Here is a 13,803-nt window from a genome sequence, read left to right on the forward strand (position 1 = left end):
CAGAAAAATTTCCATCAAATTTAAAATTGAATGTCAGATTGTACTTCTTTTCCCAAATTGAGTAAATTATGAAAACTTTCAGTAATTTTGTCAAATGTAATTTTCATTGAAATTTTTGGTTCGTTTTTATTAGTTGACGAAAATGTCAGTATATTTTTATTACAGTTTTCATTATCATTGTAACAAGATTCAAGATATGTAAGGAAGGAGGAGGGAACCGGCAGACATTTAAAATAAAGTTTTAATATAAATAATAACAGCCGGCGGCCCCTCATGGCCGAACGCCGGCGAAAAAACATAAATACAAAAACATACATACAACCATAAAACATGTTCGGGCCCGGTCCTCTCTCATCGACGGTCCGGTAGCTCGTTCTCTTATATGCTCCCAATCTCCTACGTGATTCGAGCCCGGTGTGCGCACAGCTGGCGCTCATTCACAATTACTCACCGGTCTCGAACCACGGTCTCGCCCCGCATATTCCACTACAACCATGCATTCAATTTCAGTGAAAACATGTCATTAACGAAAACTTTTCGTCTTAGTTTTCGTCAACGAAATTTACACTGGACAGCGGAGGAAAAGCATGGCATTAGAAAAACAAAACAATGCAATGCCCTTTCACCACATAAAACACATGGGTCTGACATGATCTTGCCACAAGACTTGAAAACCAGGGCAAGGAGAGGCAGGATCATGACAGTACATCTATCTGCCTACATTACAGTTTGGAGCATAAACTTCAGTACATAACAGTGCTTTGGAAAAACTGGTGATTTTCACTCTGAAAACTATTACTAATTTTTTTGGGTGAAACAATTTACACTAATCAGTAAGTTTTAAATGAAATACTCTTTGTATATACTCAATATAAGTTAAAAAAGAACATTTGGGTAAATATTGAGGCTATATTAAAAATGTTATTTGTTAATTCAATTATTTTAAATTATTTTCATTAAATAAACTTAAATTATACATTTTTATATTTTTTTTACATTTCCCACTCAAAAAAAGCACTTTTCAAAAAAGCATTATTTTATTTAATACAGCCTCTATTTTTGTGATATTTACTAAGCCACTGGATTATGTTTAGAGTGTTGATAATAGTAAATAATATAGTTAACTGATATTATTAATAATACATTTGATTACATCACCATTTTATTAACGCAATAGGCCATATGTGTACAAATGGGTGTTCTAAGACAGTGTTTCTCAACCTTGGGTAAACAAACCCTTAGTGGTCCGTGGCGTAATTGCAGGGGGTCCGTAGAAACCTTTAAAAAGGTTTGGGTTATTTTCATGCATTCAGGATTTGGAATTTTCACCCACCAGAAGCAGATAAAAATCAACATAGTCGGCTATGGCAGTCAAATGAATCCCCAAAGTAACTGGTTACTTGTGTTCATAAATTATGTTCACTCACTTTTCATTAAAGGTTCATGTAAACCAAATCCTATTTAATATAGACTATTTTGCAGCTTGTACGCATTTCTGACTCAAAAAATACCCTTCATGCAGTGTCATTTCGGGAGTGAGTTGACTGCTCTGTTTGCTATTGATATGAACTTGCAGTACTTTGCTGTCATATGATATGCCAGTTGGTCCTGCACACCGCCATATAGTCTAACAAGCGTATGTTCATGGATGCACAACGCATTTCCATGTTCAGGAGCTTAAGGTCACCATGAAACAGAAGTTGCAATTGACTTCTTTTCCATATCGTGAAGTATATCAGAGTGAAACTGCTTCTGAAATTGGAAAAAATGTAGGGCAGGGCTTTATTTTGCCTTTCCTTTTTTTGATTGGTTCGTTGTAAATTGGGCCTGGAGCTTCCGTTGTTGAGAGTAGTGGAGCTTAATGTTTTTGATTAAAGATTACAATTGCAAATTAATTTTGAAAAAGTGGGTGCACATATAAATCATTTATAATAATCACTGCACAATGGATGGTACACAGTGGTGTAAAATACTTAGAATTTTCCTGTTTGATTTCATGTTGACTTTAAGCTCTTAACAATAAACAGTAATGGCTTCAGTTCAACCTTCAAGCTTCACCTCTGGCTTCACCTCATTAGTTCAACACGCTGATCGATCAGAACTCAGAAGTGAGAAACGGAGGACTTCTAGTTTGTGAAAGTGTGCATGTGCAAACAGCAATCTTTGTTAGATCACTCATCTGTTTCCGAAACCTGACAACAGAATGATTTTTGTTCAATGCAGAGCAGTTTCGTGCCAGACCAGTTTTAAGGAATGTGTCAGGTCATTAAAAGTTTGACGAATTAACGCCATATGCCAGGTGATTTTGCACACCGCAGCATAAAGTCCAATAAGCCTATTTTCATTAATACACCACGCGTTACTATATTAATGAGCTTAAGCTCTTAGCAATAAACAGTGATGGCATCAGTTTCACCTCATCAGTTCAACACGCGGATCATTAAGAACTCAGAAGTGTAACGGAGGCCTTCTAGTGTGTCAAAGTGTACATTCGCAAACAGCAATCTTTGTTAGATCACTCCTCTGTTTCCAACACCTGACACCCGACCGATTGGCCTTCAATTCAGAGTGGTTTCGCGCCAGACCTGTTGTAAGGAATGCATCAGGTCAGTTGCATGTCAGGGCAAGTTGGGCAACACTCAGGTATCACACACCAGAGTTCAAAGTCCACTCCTGATAGAAATATATATATTTTTTAAATTGGGAAGAGTAGGGCCAATGCAGTGTCACCTGTAACAGGGCATACAGGAGCGAATCAGAGTTTGTAACAATTCACTTCCACCCAATGGGGGCCCATTATGCCAGGGTCTGAATTTGGATTCCAGGAAATGTCAAGTGTTACTGTGCCCAGGTAGACCTCCATTTATGTATAGGAGTCTCCACGGCGTGAACGAGGCAGTCTGATAGGCAGGGTCAATGAGAAAGAGTTTGGAGTCGTTTTTTTGGAACCCAATATCACAGAGAATACAACATATACCAGGTACCAGCACCCTTGAGGCCCACGTTGACAACATTCCTCCAAGTGTTGGTGAGTGAGAAGACAAACGTGAACTGTGTCACATACAATGTATGTTGGGAATTAAATGCAAAGTTCAACCTTTCCGAAAAACAAAGTAAATTATTTTCACTATATTGATAGCTCAGATGTCATTATTTGGTGGTTTAAATACCCATGTGTAACAAAGTTCACTATAAAGGAAGGAAGGAGGGAGGAACCGGCGAACATTCAAATCTAACCACAACTAAAATCCAGGCCTGCTCCTCTCTCATTGATGGTCTGGTCGCTCGTTCTCTTATGCTCCTGATCTCCTCCCTGATACGAGACCGGTCGTCGAAGAGGACCAGGACTACTGGGAAGCATACGATGCACGGGATCTCGACGTCCAGAAGGCTGCCGAGTTGCAGCCTGGAGGCTATGCTTGATAGCCTCTATCTACTTCTTTACTGTTGAGAACTGCTGCTCGACAGTATCACCAAACAGCTCCCCCTCGCAAGATGGGTGGGTCGAGGAGGCGGACCTTCTCAGTGTCACTCATCTGTGCAAGGTTCAGCCAGAGGTGTCTATCTTGGACCATAAGTGTGGTCACCTTGGTCGCCCTTGAGTGAGGTCTGTGGCGGTGTGGAGTTCCTGCATAAGCGCTGGGTCAGTCTTACCCTCGTGGAGCTCCCTCAATGCCTTGGCCTGCTGGATGGCCATAGTGTGGAGAGAGGGGCAGCTTGGCCCTCAGCAGTGTAAGCTCGACATCAGAGATGCCGCAACCTACATGCTTTGGACGGGAGTCTATATAGAGCCCCATCGAAGTATCCTCCAGCTGCCCCACCATCGAGGAACGACAGGGTGGCGGAACTAGTTTGACGTTCACTCGCCAAAAAGGTCTTACTGAGTTCCTCATGCACTTCTGGGAAACACGGCACTGGGGGCGGGCATGGCTTGGAGCCGCGTTCAACCCCGAGGCACCATTTATCCGGCAGCGAGAAATGGGAGAGGCAGTGTAGTGCATTGCAACACAATGCTCGCGCCGGCACGGGAAAACATGGCTGACATTCTGACATCCGTTTCTTCCTGAGCTCGTTGTCGGATGAGGGAGCTGCAAGGAATCGTAGGAGTCAGATGCCAGTAAGTCATCCCCCGATGCTGCAAGGGACATCTCATCATCATGCACCGTTTCTGATACGTGGTTGAGGAACTAGCCGGTCGGACCTCATGCACTTCCAGTAAACATGGCGCCGGGGGCGGGCACGGCTTGGAGCCAAGTTCAACCCCGAGGCACCATGTATCCGGCCGCGAGCACTGGGAGAGGCAGTGCGGTGCACTGCAACCCAATGCTTGCACCGGCCCGGGAAAACATGGCTGACATTTCGACATCCGTTTCTTCCTAAGGTCGTTCTCGGATGAGGGAGCTGCAAGGAATCAGAGGAGTCAGATTCCAGTAAGTCACTCCCCGATGCTGCAAGGGAGATCTAAAGGAGATCTGCTGTTCAGTCATAAGCAAAGGCTCTGAAGAACAAAATGTGAATGAATGCAGCACGCCGTCTCCCTTTTATGCCCGGAAATGTGGGGGCATTCATTTGGAGTCCGGCATGCAAATTTTATTCCCAAATTTCATTGGCCTGTTTCAAAACCAGTCGAAGTGATAGGTTCTCAAGAGCGAACCCCATCTGTCGGTTCGACACAACGTCGAGAGACCGACAGAAAGGGAACCATCGGAGGGAGACTTGTTGGCATCCGGCGCTGAAGACTCCGATGCTCCCCCTCAAGGGGGGTCGAGCTCAGGAGGAAGCAGATGTTGAGATGTCAACCTTGCTTAACCGGGCAGCCGCAGGAATTGGGTTGCAGTGCATACTACTCCCAACGCTCGCAGCTGGATACGTGGTCTCGGTCTTTCCCCACGGTCCTTCACGAAGATCGTGGAAGCAGCCCTTTCTCCCCTCAGGGTAAAAGGTATGTGGGTACTGAACTATCTCGACGGCTGCAACACAAAGGGACCTTGTGCTCCGGCACTTAGATCGTTTGAGACTTCAGGTCAACCGAGAAAGGATCAAGCTCGACCTGGTGAAGAGCATCCTCTTTCTCTTTATGGAACTCAACTCTGTCACCATGTCGGCACTACTGTCCGCAGTAATCCCCCAATCGGTGTTGAACTGCCTGGAACACTTCAGGCAGCCAGCGGTCCCCCTGAAACAGTTTCAGAGGCTCCTGGGACACATGGCATCCCCGACTGGGGTAATACTCCTCAGGTTGATGCACATGAGACCTCTCCAACACTGGCTACAGAGTGAAGTTCCGAGGAGAGCGTGGCACACCGGCAGCAGGTGCATGGTGTTACGACCCTCTGCCAACGCACCCTAACCCCCTGGTCTCCATGACCTTTTTCCGGACTAAGTTCTGGGCAGGTTACGAGGCACGTTGTGGTGACTACGGATGCCTCTCTGCAGGGGAAGGGTGCTGTGTGCAACGGGCACGCAGTAGTGGGGGGTTAGACGGGCCCCCGCCTGCGCTGGCATACCAATTGCCTAGAGTTGTGGGCTGTGCTACTTCCACTGAGGAGGTTACGACCTCTCATGCAGGACAAGCACGTGCTGGTCCGCCTAGACAGCACTACAGCTGTGGCTCACAACAGCTAACACGACTTGCCCGATGCCTCCTCCTGTGGAGTCAACAAGTGATCCTCTTCCTGCGGGAAAAACACATCCCAGGCAAACTGAACCAGAAAGCCGACACGCTTTCTCGTCAGTATACGCCTCGCAGAGAGTGGCGACTCCACCCCCGCGCAGTCCAGCTCATTTGTCTGCTGTTCGAGCAGGCCCTGCTCCAACAGCTTCATTGAGTTGTGTCTCTTATGCCATAACACGTATCGTCCTCTTCTGCAGTCGTGAGAGGCTCTCAGGCTCTTCAGAACAAAAGGTAAATGAATGCTGCACGCCGTCTTCCTTTCATAAGCCAAATTTCATTGGCCTCTTCTATAGTAGTCAGAGTTTATAGGTTCTCAAGGGTGAACACCATCTGTCGGCTCGACACAACGTCTCTTTCCCTCTATCAGGGAACTGAGGTTACAGATGTAACCAAGACGTAATCTTTTATATAGACGATCTTTTATATACAAGACTTTTATTTCCTGTTTCATACTTAAGAGATATTTCTATGATTGGTTAGAGAACCTTATCACTAAGCAGAATACTGGAGTGTTTAAGTTAAAATGGTTAGTATACAGTCCCTCAAAGAAGCTTCATCAATCTTTTTTTAACCTTTTGATGATGATATTTTTACTCATAGATGTCTGTTGACCTCTGAATTGCATATTCTGTTCCCACAATAAATCCCATAAAACATTAAACTAAAGAAAAACAAGCAACAAGTCAGACTGCATTTTCCAACAGTGACCAATAGTAATAATCTATGAAAAAATAATCACAAAAATGGAGATACAGTTTGACAACGATGATACGTAAAAATGTATAACAAAAAAATATAATAATATAAAATATATAATAATAATATTTTTAGATATGGTTGGAAGTCTCTTAAAATCCTTATAGCAATCAATAAGTAAAGCGAAACTATTTTTCTATGAAAGGCGTAGGGTCAAAAAACGTTGGACCAATTACTGCACTCTGTTCGAGGGCAATGATACGTATTGTGTACATTTTCAGCGTATTTTGCATCCCAATGATTCCCCTGTTAATGCAAACATCATACTTCATCATGTGCGATGTGCAGGAAGGGGGACAATGGTGGACTGAGAGCAGGTACCTTGAGATGTCCGTTATTGTAGTATTGTACTCTAATGTTTTCTCACCAGTGAATGTGACATGACTTCACTGGAACCGATCCAACATCTTCTGTTCTTTGTGTCCACTCATGTTTTTTGGAGGAGGCGTAGCTTTGGATGGTGACTCGCGAGAGGGAGGGATCATATGATTGCACTGCTAGCAGGCAAACGTTAGTATTATCCAAATAATCAACTCTGCCTTTACTGACAGGCTGTCATCTGTTCTTCTGAAGAAGGTAGTGTTCTTTTTATGTCCTATTAATTATCTGTTTTAAACCCTTGGAATAAAAGTTAATCTATTAAAAGCTCAGCATTGTTCTAACTATGGCCGTATTGTGTTGTTATTCTTATATATTTCTTTATTAGCATGTTAATAAACAAAAATGATATCACAGTTTCAGCCTCGGAATGAAAGAGGATATAGTCGTTTTCATTGTTGTTGGTGGTGAGGATTAAGATACTTGCTGAACTTATTAAACGTTTAATTCACTTCGAATTCTGTATTTTATAAAATCATAAATCCCACATAAGGTTAGAACAAAAAAAAATCCCTTAAAAAGAACCAAAATCCGATACGGAAGATTTGATATCCTGTAGTGCAAACGTAATAATTATTTAGTTATGCCAATATTAAAACATCATACAGTTCTAGTGGCCAAAAGTGATGGACCTCTTCACCTTTAATTCAATAAATTGTATGTAGAGTTAATTTGCAAAAACATGTTTTTATTGTGAGCTATTATTATTTTATCAAAACAACTCTACTGAGCAGCTATTGAACCCAGACCCATTGAGAGAGAGTTCTGCCAATGGAAGTCCAAAACGCTGGAGCCTTCAGATAGTTCCAAGAAGTTATGCTTACTCTTTAAATGCTTTATTTCTTTCATTTTTTTATTCATTAAATGGTTTTCTTCATTAAATTGGTTAAAACCTCAGTTGGTATGTTTAGTCGCAGCTCCAGGGGTTACTAGTAACTTCTGGAAACTATTGAGAGCCTGTGTCACGTGATTCATGGAGCCTTCAGATAGTACCCGGAAGTTATTTCTTAAATTTGATCACTTCCAGGAACTATTGACACTAACAGTCTTTACTGCTAAATTCTAAATGGAATACAGAAGAATACTCATTAAAGCTTCAAAACACATTTATTTCTTTTTTTTGTTCTTAAGATTAACATTAGCGACATGAGTCACATAAGGTGACCACAACCCAGCAAACCAAATGTGGGACAGGTTATCCTCTTGTGGGGGACAATGTGGTACACCATTAAAAGGTAGTGCGAAACTCTGATATATTAACGGAATGAAAATATTTTTTTATAATCTTTTAGCTTATAAAAAAATTGATATTTAGTCTATTCCAACTACAACATTATTAAGGGTTATATAACATTACATTTTGAGCACAGAACAGACGTGGAGTTATCATTTTGTAAACTTTGAAGATCTTCTCAAAAAGAGAAAACTAAAGGAATAAAGAACAAAAAATTATGAAAAAGAGTTTGTCTTTCCAAATGTATAATTGTTAAATAATGCATTTAATGGATTGCACAAAAATTATATTTTAATACGCTGAACACAACCTATAGGGTAAACACGGTTTCAAAGCCACAGTTTACGATGTTTTAGTGAATTTTTATTCGGCAAGTCTTCTGATAGACGTCGCAGCCTCTTGATGACTGAAATAACTGCCGCATTCTCATACATTGGGTAAAAGTCAGGCTTCAAAAAATAGTTGCATTTGACTGAGCTCGTTGGAAACTAGTGTGCACCTGGCTGCTGCTATTGACACAGTGATGTTAAATAGTTAAATAAACAATGGCGCAAACAAGCATGTGCGTTTCGGGTTAAAGAACATGTCTCTTATTGTGACAACTAAAAACAGACTGATGAAAATGCAGGATATTTTCTCAAAATGCGATGTGCGGGACAAGGGGTGAAAATGCTGCAAGGGGTGAAAATGTTGCTAGCGCAGCCTAGAACTGTCCAGACCGCTTAGCAAAACGTGCATGCACCAAAATTGGTAGACTCATGGAACACCCCGAAGAAAGAAAAGTCTCTTGGAGCTTTAAACCCAGCAGGCAGTCCGGTATTTTTAATTAGCTGTGCAATTTGGTAATTTGATTCAATTTCCAGGTGTCATACTTTACCAAACTCCTCCTAGAGATTTAATCCGATCAACTTCATATTCATGCCATTCTCGTCTTAAGGCCTTTGCGATGCTAAATTGCGAAGATCCTGACTTTTGAACAGGAAGTTGTTGTAACAAAGGAACACAATGTTCAACAGGCCCCAGACTTCACACATTTGATACAAGTCCTGGCCTGAATACAACTACAAGGGTATATTCAGATACAGTTAAAGCGCCACCTGCAGGAAAAAGGAAGTGACATGTTTTAAACATGTCTGCTCCAAACGTAACATGCCTGATAAGAGTCATGCCCCATCATCGATCTCAGACTTCAAAACCGTGCCCTCATGAAATGCTGTTTCAGATTGACCACACTGAAACAGATCCTCTCGCAAATATGCCGAGGGGACTGGTTCTTCTCCCTGGATCTGATAGACATGTACTTCCATATCCAGACCTTTTCACAGACGATTCTTGAGATTCGCCTACGAAGGGGGTGCTTATCAATGTCCTACCGTCCCTAGCTCTTCGCACTTTCACGGCTCTCTCCCCTTTCTAGTCTTCGACTCTACTAGAATGACAGCCAGGCTGACGCCAGAACACGCACTGGCCATTCAGAGACTTGCAACCTCTTTCGGGCTTGGGATTGCACACCCCCTCAAGGCGTTTCAGACCCCCCGATCGCTCTCACATCGCAGATGATCAAAGTGCTGTTCGTAGCCCCACTCTGAGCGAACCAGCCTTGGATCGCGGAGATAACTCAGATGCTCGTGGCAGCCACATGCCCTATTCCCCTGATACGAGACCTCCTCTCTCAGGCAGGTAACCTTAGAATACTCTTAAAAACCTTAAGTGGTTTGTCTTTTCTGCCTGTTATGCAGACTGCGGCACAGACCCAGAATCTTGCGACGTTGATGCGATCATTGATACTGTCTTTCCTGCAGGAGCTGTTGGAAAATGGGTCATTCCCCTTCCAAACTCAAGGTCTAAGTGTAAGCCATTTCGGCTTCCCATGTCCCTATAGCAGGACAAACGGTGGTAAAGAACAACATTTTTGTTTAATTCTTAAAGGGGTCCTTCGCTAGCCTAATTATTCCTTCTATAACAAAAGGCAAACAAATCTATGCTATTCTCCTATGTTATGTGTATTGAAAAAGAATTTGCAGTAAAACACTTTTATTCAAGCAAAGACCATGACGTGATCCTATAAAGTGCATATCTATATAATTGGAGCTAAAGCTTTTATAGTTTTGCTATGCTAAAAAATGTTATTTAAAAATAAACCTCATTGTCATTCATTTTAATCGAAAGAAAAATCATGAAATTACACACAAATTCTACAAATAAATACTATTTTACAACTGTTTTCATGTTTTTGGTCAGTCCTGCCATGTTAACAGAAAATTAAACATACATTGTGTGCAAACCTTATGTTTTGGATTACATCATTTGACTGTGGTGAAGCTGAAACTGATCAAGGGAGAGTTCTTTGGTGTCAGGCCCTGTCACGGTAAATGTACGTTTCTGGTAGAATGACCAATTAATACAGTCATGATCAGGTTGCCTTTTTATTTCATTAATCACGCAGTCAGGCGGGCATAGTTTAGGGTATGGAGAGAGTGTGTGTATCGGTTTTACATCAAAAGAGGAAGTAATTATCTTATGCTCAACTGTCAAAACAAAATATTCTCTGTGGGAAATGTACAATAGACATGCTGGTTTATGAATACAAGATTTGAATATGGATTTTGGTTATAACGTAGGGAATGTTCTCATTTACATCATTTACATTTGTACAATTTACAGATGGGTCTGAAGTCTGATTTAAAATGGCACACAATGCATTACTCATGTCCCAAAACTAGGTGCTAAGACCCTTCTAATTCAAATTCTTGCTGTTTTGCTTCAGTCTTTGTCCTGTTGAAATGTGTGAAATATATTTTCTGTGTTGTGATGGCTGAACAACCTGCATCCTGTTACAAATAAATAGTGTAATGCAGCGCTCTGCACTTAAATCCTTCTCAGCCTTGTTGTGAATGTCGGTTGTATTTGCTGAAGTGCATTTCAAGTTTATGTATTTGTCTGGAATCTGCTACTCTGGAACCTCAAGCTGTTCCAGAATTGTCCTCTTCATAGACATGTAGACCATGCATTGTGCGTTCTGGTCACTAGCCATTAGTATTTGCAGAATTCAAAAATTCTTAAGCGAGTAATGCTGCAATGGTCTACTCCAGACTCATTTGTTTAAATCTCCTGTTTTATCTTATTTCTCTTTGTAAATCATTTTGATGTTAAGCGACTCTTGTTTGTAAATCTGCTTCATGAATGAACCTCTCTTGCCCTGCCTTACCATGGTTTGCCTAATTTTAATAGGCAACCAGGGTGGTTTTATTTTACAAATCTGGAAACCCTAGACCATGTTAGTCTTGTTCAAGTTCCAGTACTTTTACTGTCATATCTATGCCTTCAGGGGGAAGAAACGAAACACAGTCTCTCTGAAGCACCATAGAGAAGAAACAAACATAAAATATAGCACATTGGAAAAGACATCTGACAATGAATAATAGTGAAATAATTATTTGTAAAATCAAAGAATCTGCATGAAAATGTAGCAAACAATGGAGTCTTTTAAGAAGTTCTACTAAAATTTGCAATACTGACTTTTTTATCTCTTAATTATTTTTCACAGGTAAAAAAAGGCAAATGGATCACAACAAATGGAAGAGATCTTTAGGAATATGCATTATCATTTTATATATGGTAGTCGTTTTGATGTGGGCATGCAGAAACTGGCATCCTGATTACACAAGTATGCCATTGTTTAATAAACAGAAAATCTCGGAGGCTTTACATTCAATTACACCCATCAAAGACTCGCATCACTTCATGGTGTCTGCATTTATTGACCACAGATTGGATGGGACCATTCGAGTCATCAGTATAATTGACAGACACAATCTTCAGCCACTTTACTGTGTTTACTGCACTTTTGAACATGACTGTAAAACAGCTGAGACTGACGTCAGGATACATAGTGACCATTTTGGCTTCCCGTTTCATGTCTCAGATGTGATTTGTAAAGGTAAACACTTGCAAAATGCAACACGCGTCCTCATCTCAACTAAAACTTCCCTGGACAATGAAAACCACCAGTATCTGCCAATACAAAATCGTGTAGTGAGTGAGACTTTCATGTTTAACTTCACAGTTTGCATCTCCAACCTTTTTGGTGACTACAACAATGTTCTGCAATATGCACAAACTATAGAAATGTACAAGCTTCTGGGGGTTCAACGAGTGGTCATCTATAACACTAGTTGTGGACCAGACCTGGAAAACCTCTTAAAGCATTATGAAAGAGAGGGAATAGTGGAGATTGTTCCATGGCCAATCGACAAGTTTCTTAACCCGTCCCCAGGTTGGAACTTTAAGGAACACAAGGGTGACATTCATTATTATGGACAGTTGACAACACTCAATGAGTGCATTTACAGGCACATGTATCAATCGAAGTATGTTCTCCTGAATGATATCGATGAGATTATCGTACCTTACAAATATGCCAATTTACCATCGCTTATGAAGAACCTTCAAGCTGAGCATCCCAACGTGGGTGTGTTCCTCATTGAGAACCACATATTCCCCAAAACACAGTTTGAGGTCAGTGGTCGCTTCAAGCGACCAGAATGGCGTAATATTTCTGGGATTAATATCATGGAGCACATTTATAGAGAACCTGACCGAAAGAATGTTTTCAATCCTACAAAGATGATTGTTAACCCAAGGATGGTGGAACAAACATCGGTACATTCCTCCTTGAAAAACTTTGGAGAGACATACCACGTTCCATTTGATGTCTGTAGGATTGTACACGTTCGAGTCCCACTGCAGGGGCATCTGACCAAAGAACAGCTGGCTGTGGACAAAAAAGTGTGGGACTTTGAGCAAGAATTGGTGCCAAATGTTGACAAGGCATTGGAGGGTTCTGGTTTGTTAAGACCTTACAGCTGACATCATCGAATTGAAATGTAAAAGCATTCTTGTTTTTTTGTTGTTAAATTGTATTATGAAAAGATATTTTGTCATGTTTTGGATGCTGATTCTCATGATAGGGTGTTGGTTTGACAGTTTCATAGACTAGAGGACATCTTAAAGTCCCCCTTTGTTGAAAATCCAGTTTGTAATGTTGTTTATATGACTGTGTGGCGTTTTTAATCTGGTTTAAGATAAACCATGTACTAATTCATAATTTTTAACCATGGCTGAGTATTTTTTCCATAAAACTGCAGTTTACCAAAGACAGTTTAAAAATCCTGTTGAAACTTCCTTTTGAACTCTGTTTTTATTGATTTCTTGCAGCGGTCTACACTATTAAAAATAAAGGTGCCTCACAATGCCATAGGATAACCTTTTTGTTTATATTGTTCCTTAAAGAACCTTTAACATCCAAGGAACTTTTCTGTTTCACAAAAGGTTCTATGTGTCAAAATGGATCTTCAGATTATAAAAAGGTAAGAAAGAAATGGTTCTTAAAAGAACCTTTGACTGAATGAGTCTTTGTGGATCCAGAACTGTTTATATAGGGACTTTCAGCCTGCAGGAAAGATTTCATAGTTCCAGGACGATTTGCTAGAAAAATAAAAAAAATCACATTTTTTAATGGCATTCATTTGTGAAAGGCTTTCATTGCATTTTTACATTGATTTTTGTGCATCTTTTCATTGCAGCAGACATAAGACATTCTCTAATAAATGGATGTTTTAATAAATTTTTGTTTTGAGACCCATACTTTTACCTTTCCAATACAATAATGGCACTGAGAGTTTGGGAACACTAACAGTAAAACATCATAAAAATAATAAACTAATAAAAAATGTTTTTTAAAGCATTATTATTGTGTCTA

At 40.7% G+C, this 13,803-nt stretch overlaps 1 protein-coding gene across 1 annotated transcript; it reads left to right on the forward strand.

The window, feature by feature from the left end:
- Window positions 1–6,981: 6,981 nt before the first annotated feature.
- LOC130407049 (glycosyltransferase family 92 protein F13G3.3-like) lies at window positions 6,982–13,532 on the forward strand. The gene is made up of 2 exons (XM_056729690.1): window positions 6,982–7,006; window positions 11,590–13,532. Exon 2 carries the CDS (start codon window positions 11,604–11,606, stop codon window positions 12,909–12,911), a length of 1,308 nt encoding a protein of 435 aa, XP_056585668.1. The 5' UTR covers window positions 6,982–7,006; window positions 11,590–11,603; the 3' UTR covers window positions 12,912–13,532.
- Window positions 13,533–13,803: the final 271 nt, after the last annotated feature.

The sequence above is a fragment of the Triplophysa dalaica genome, chromosome 18 (genome assembly GCF_015846415.1).
Source record: "Triplophysa dalaica isolate WHDGS20190420 chromosome 18, ASM1584641v1, whole genome shotgun sequence".
Classification (NCBI taxonomy): Eukaryota; Metazoa; Chordata; class Actinopteri; order Cypriniformes; family Nemacheilidae; genus Triplophysa; species Triplophysa dalaica.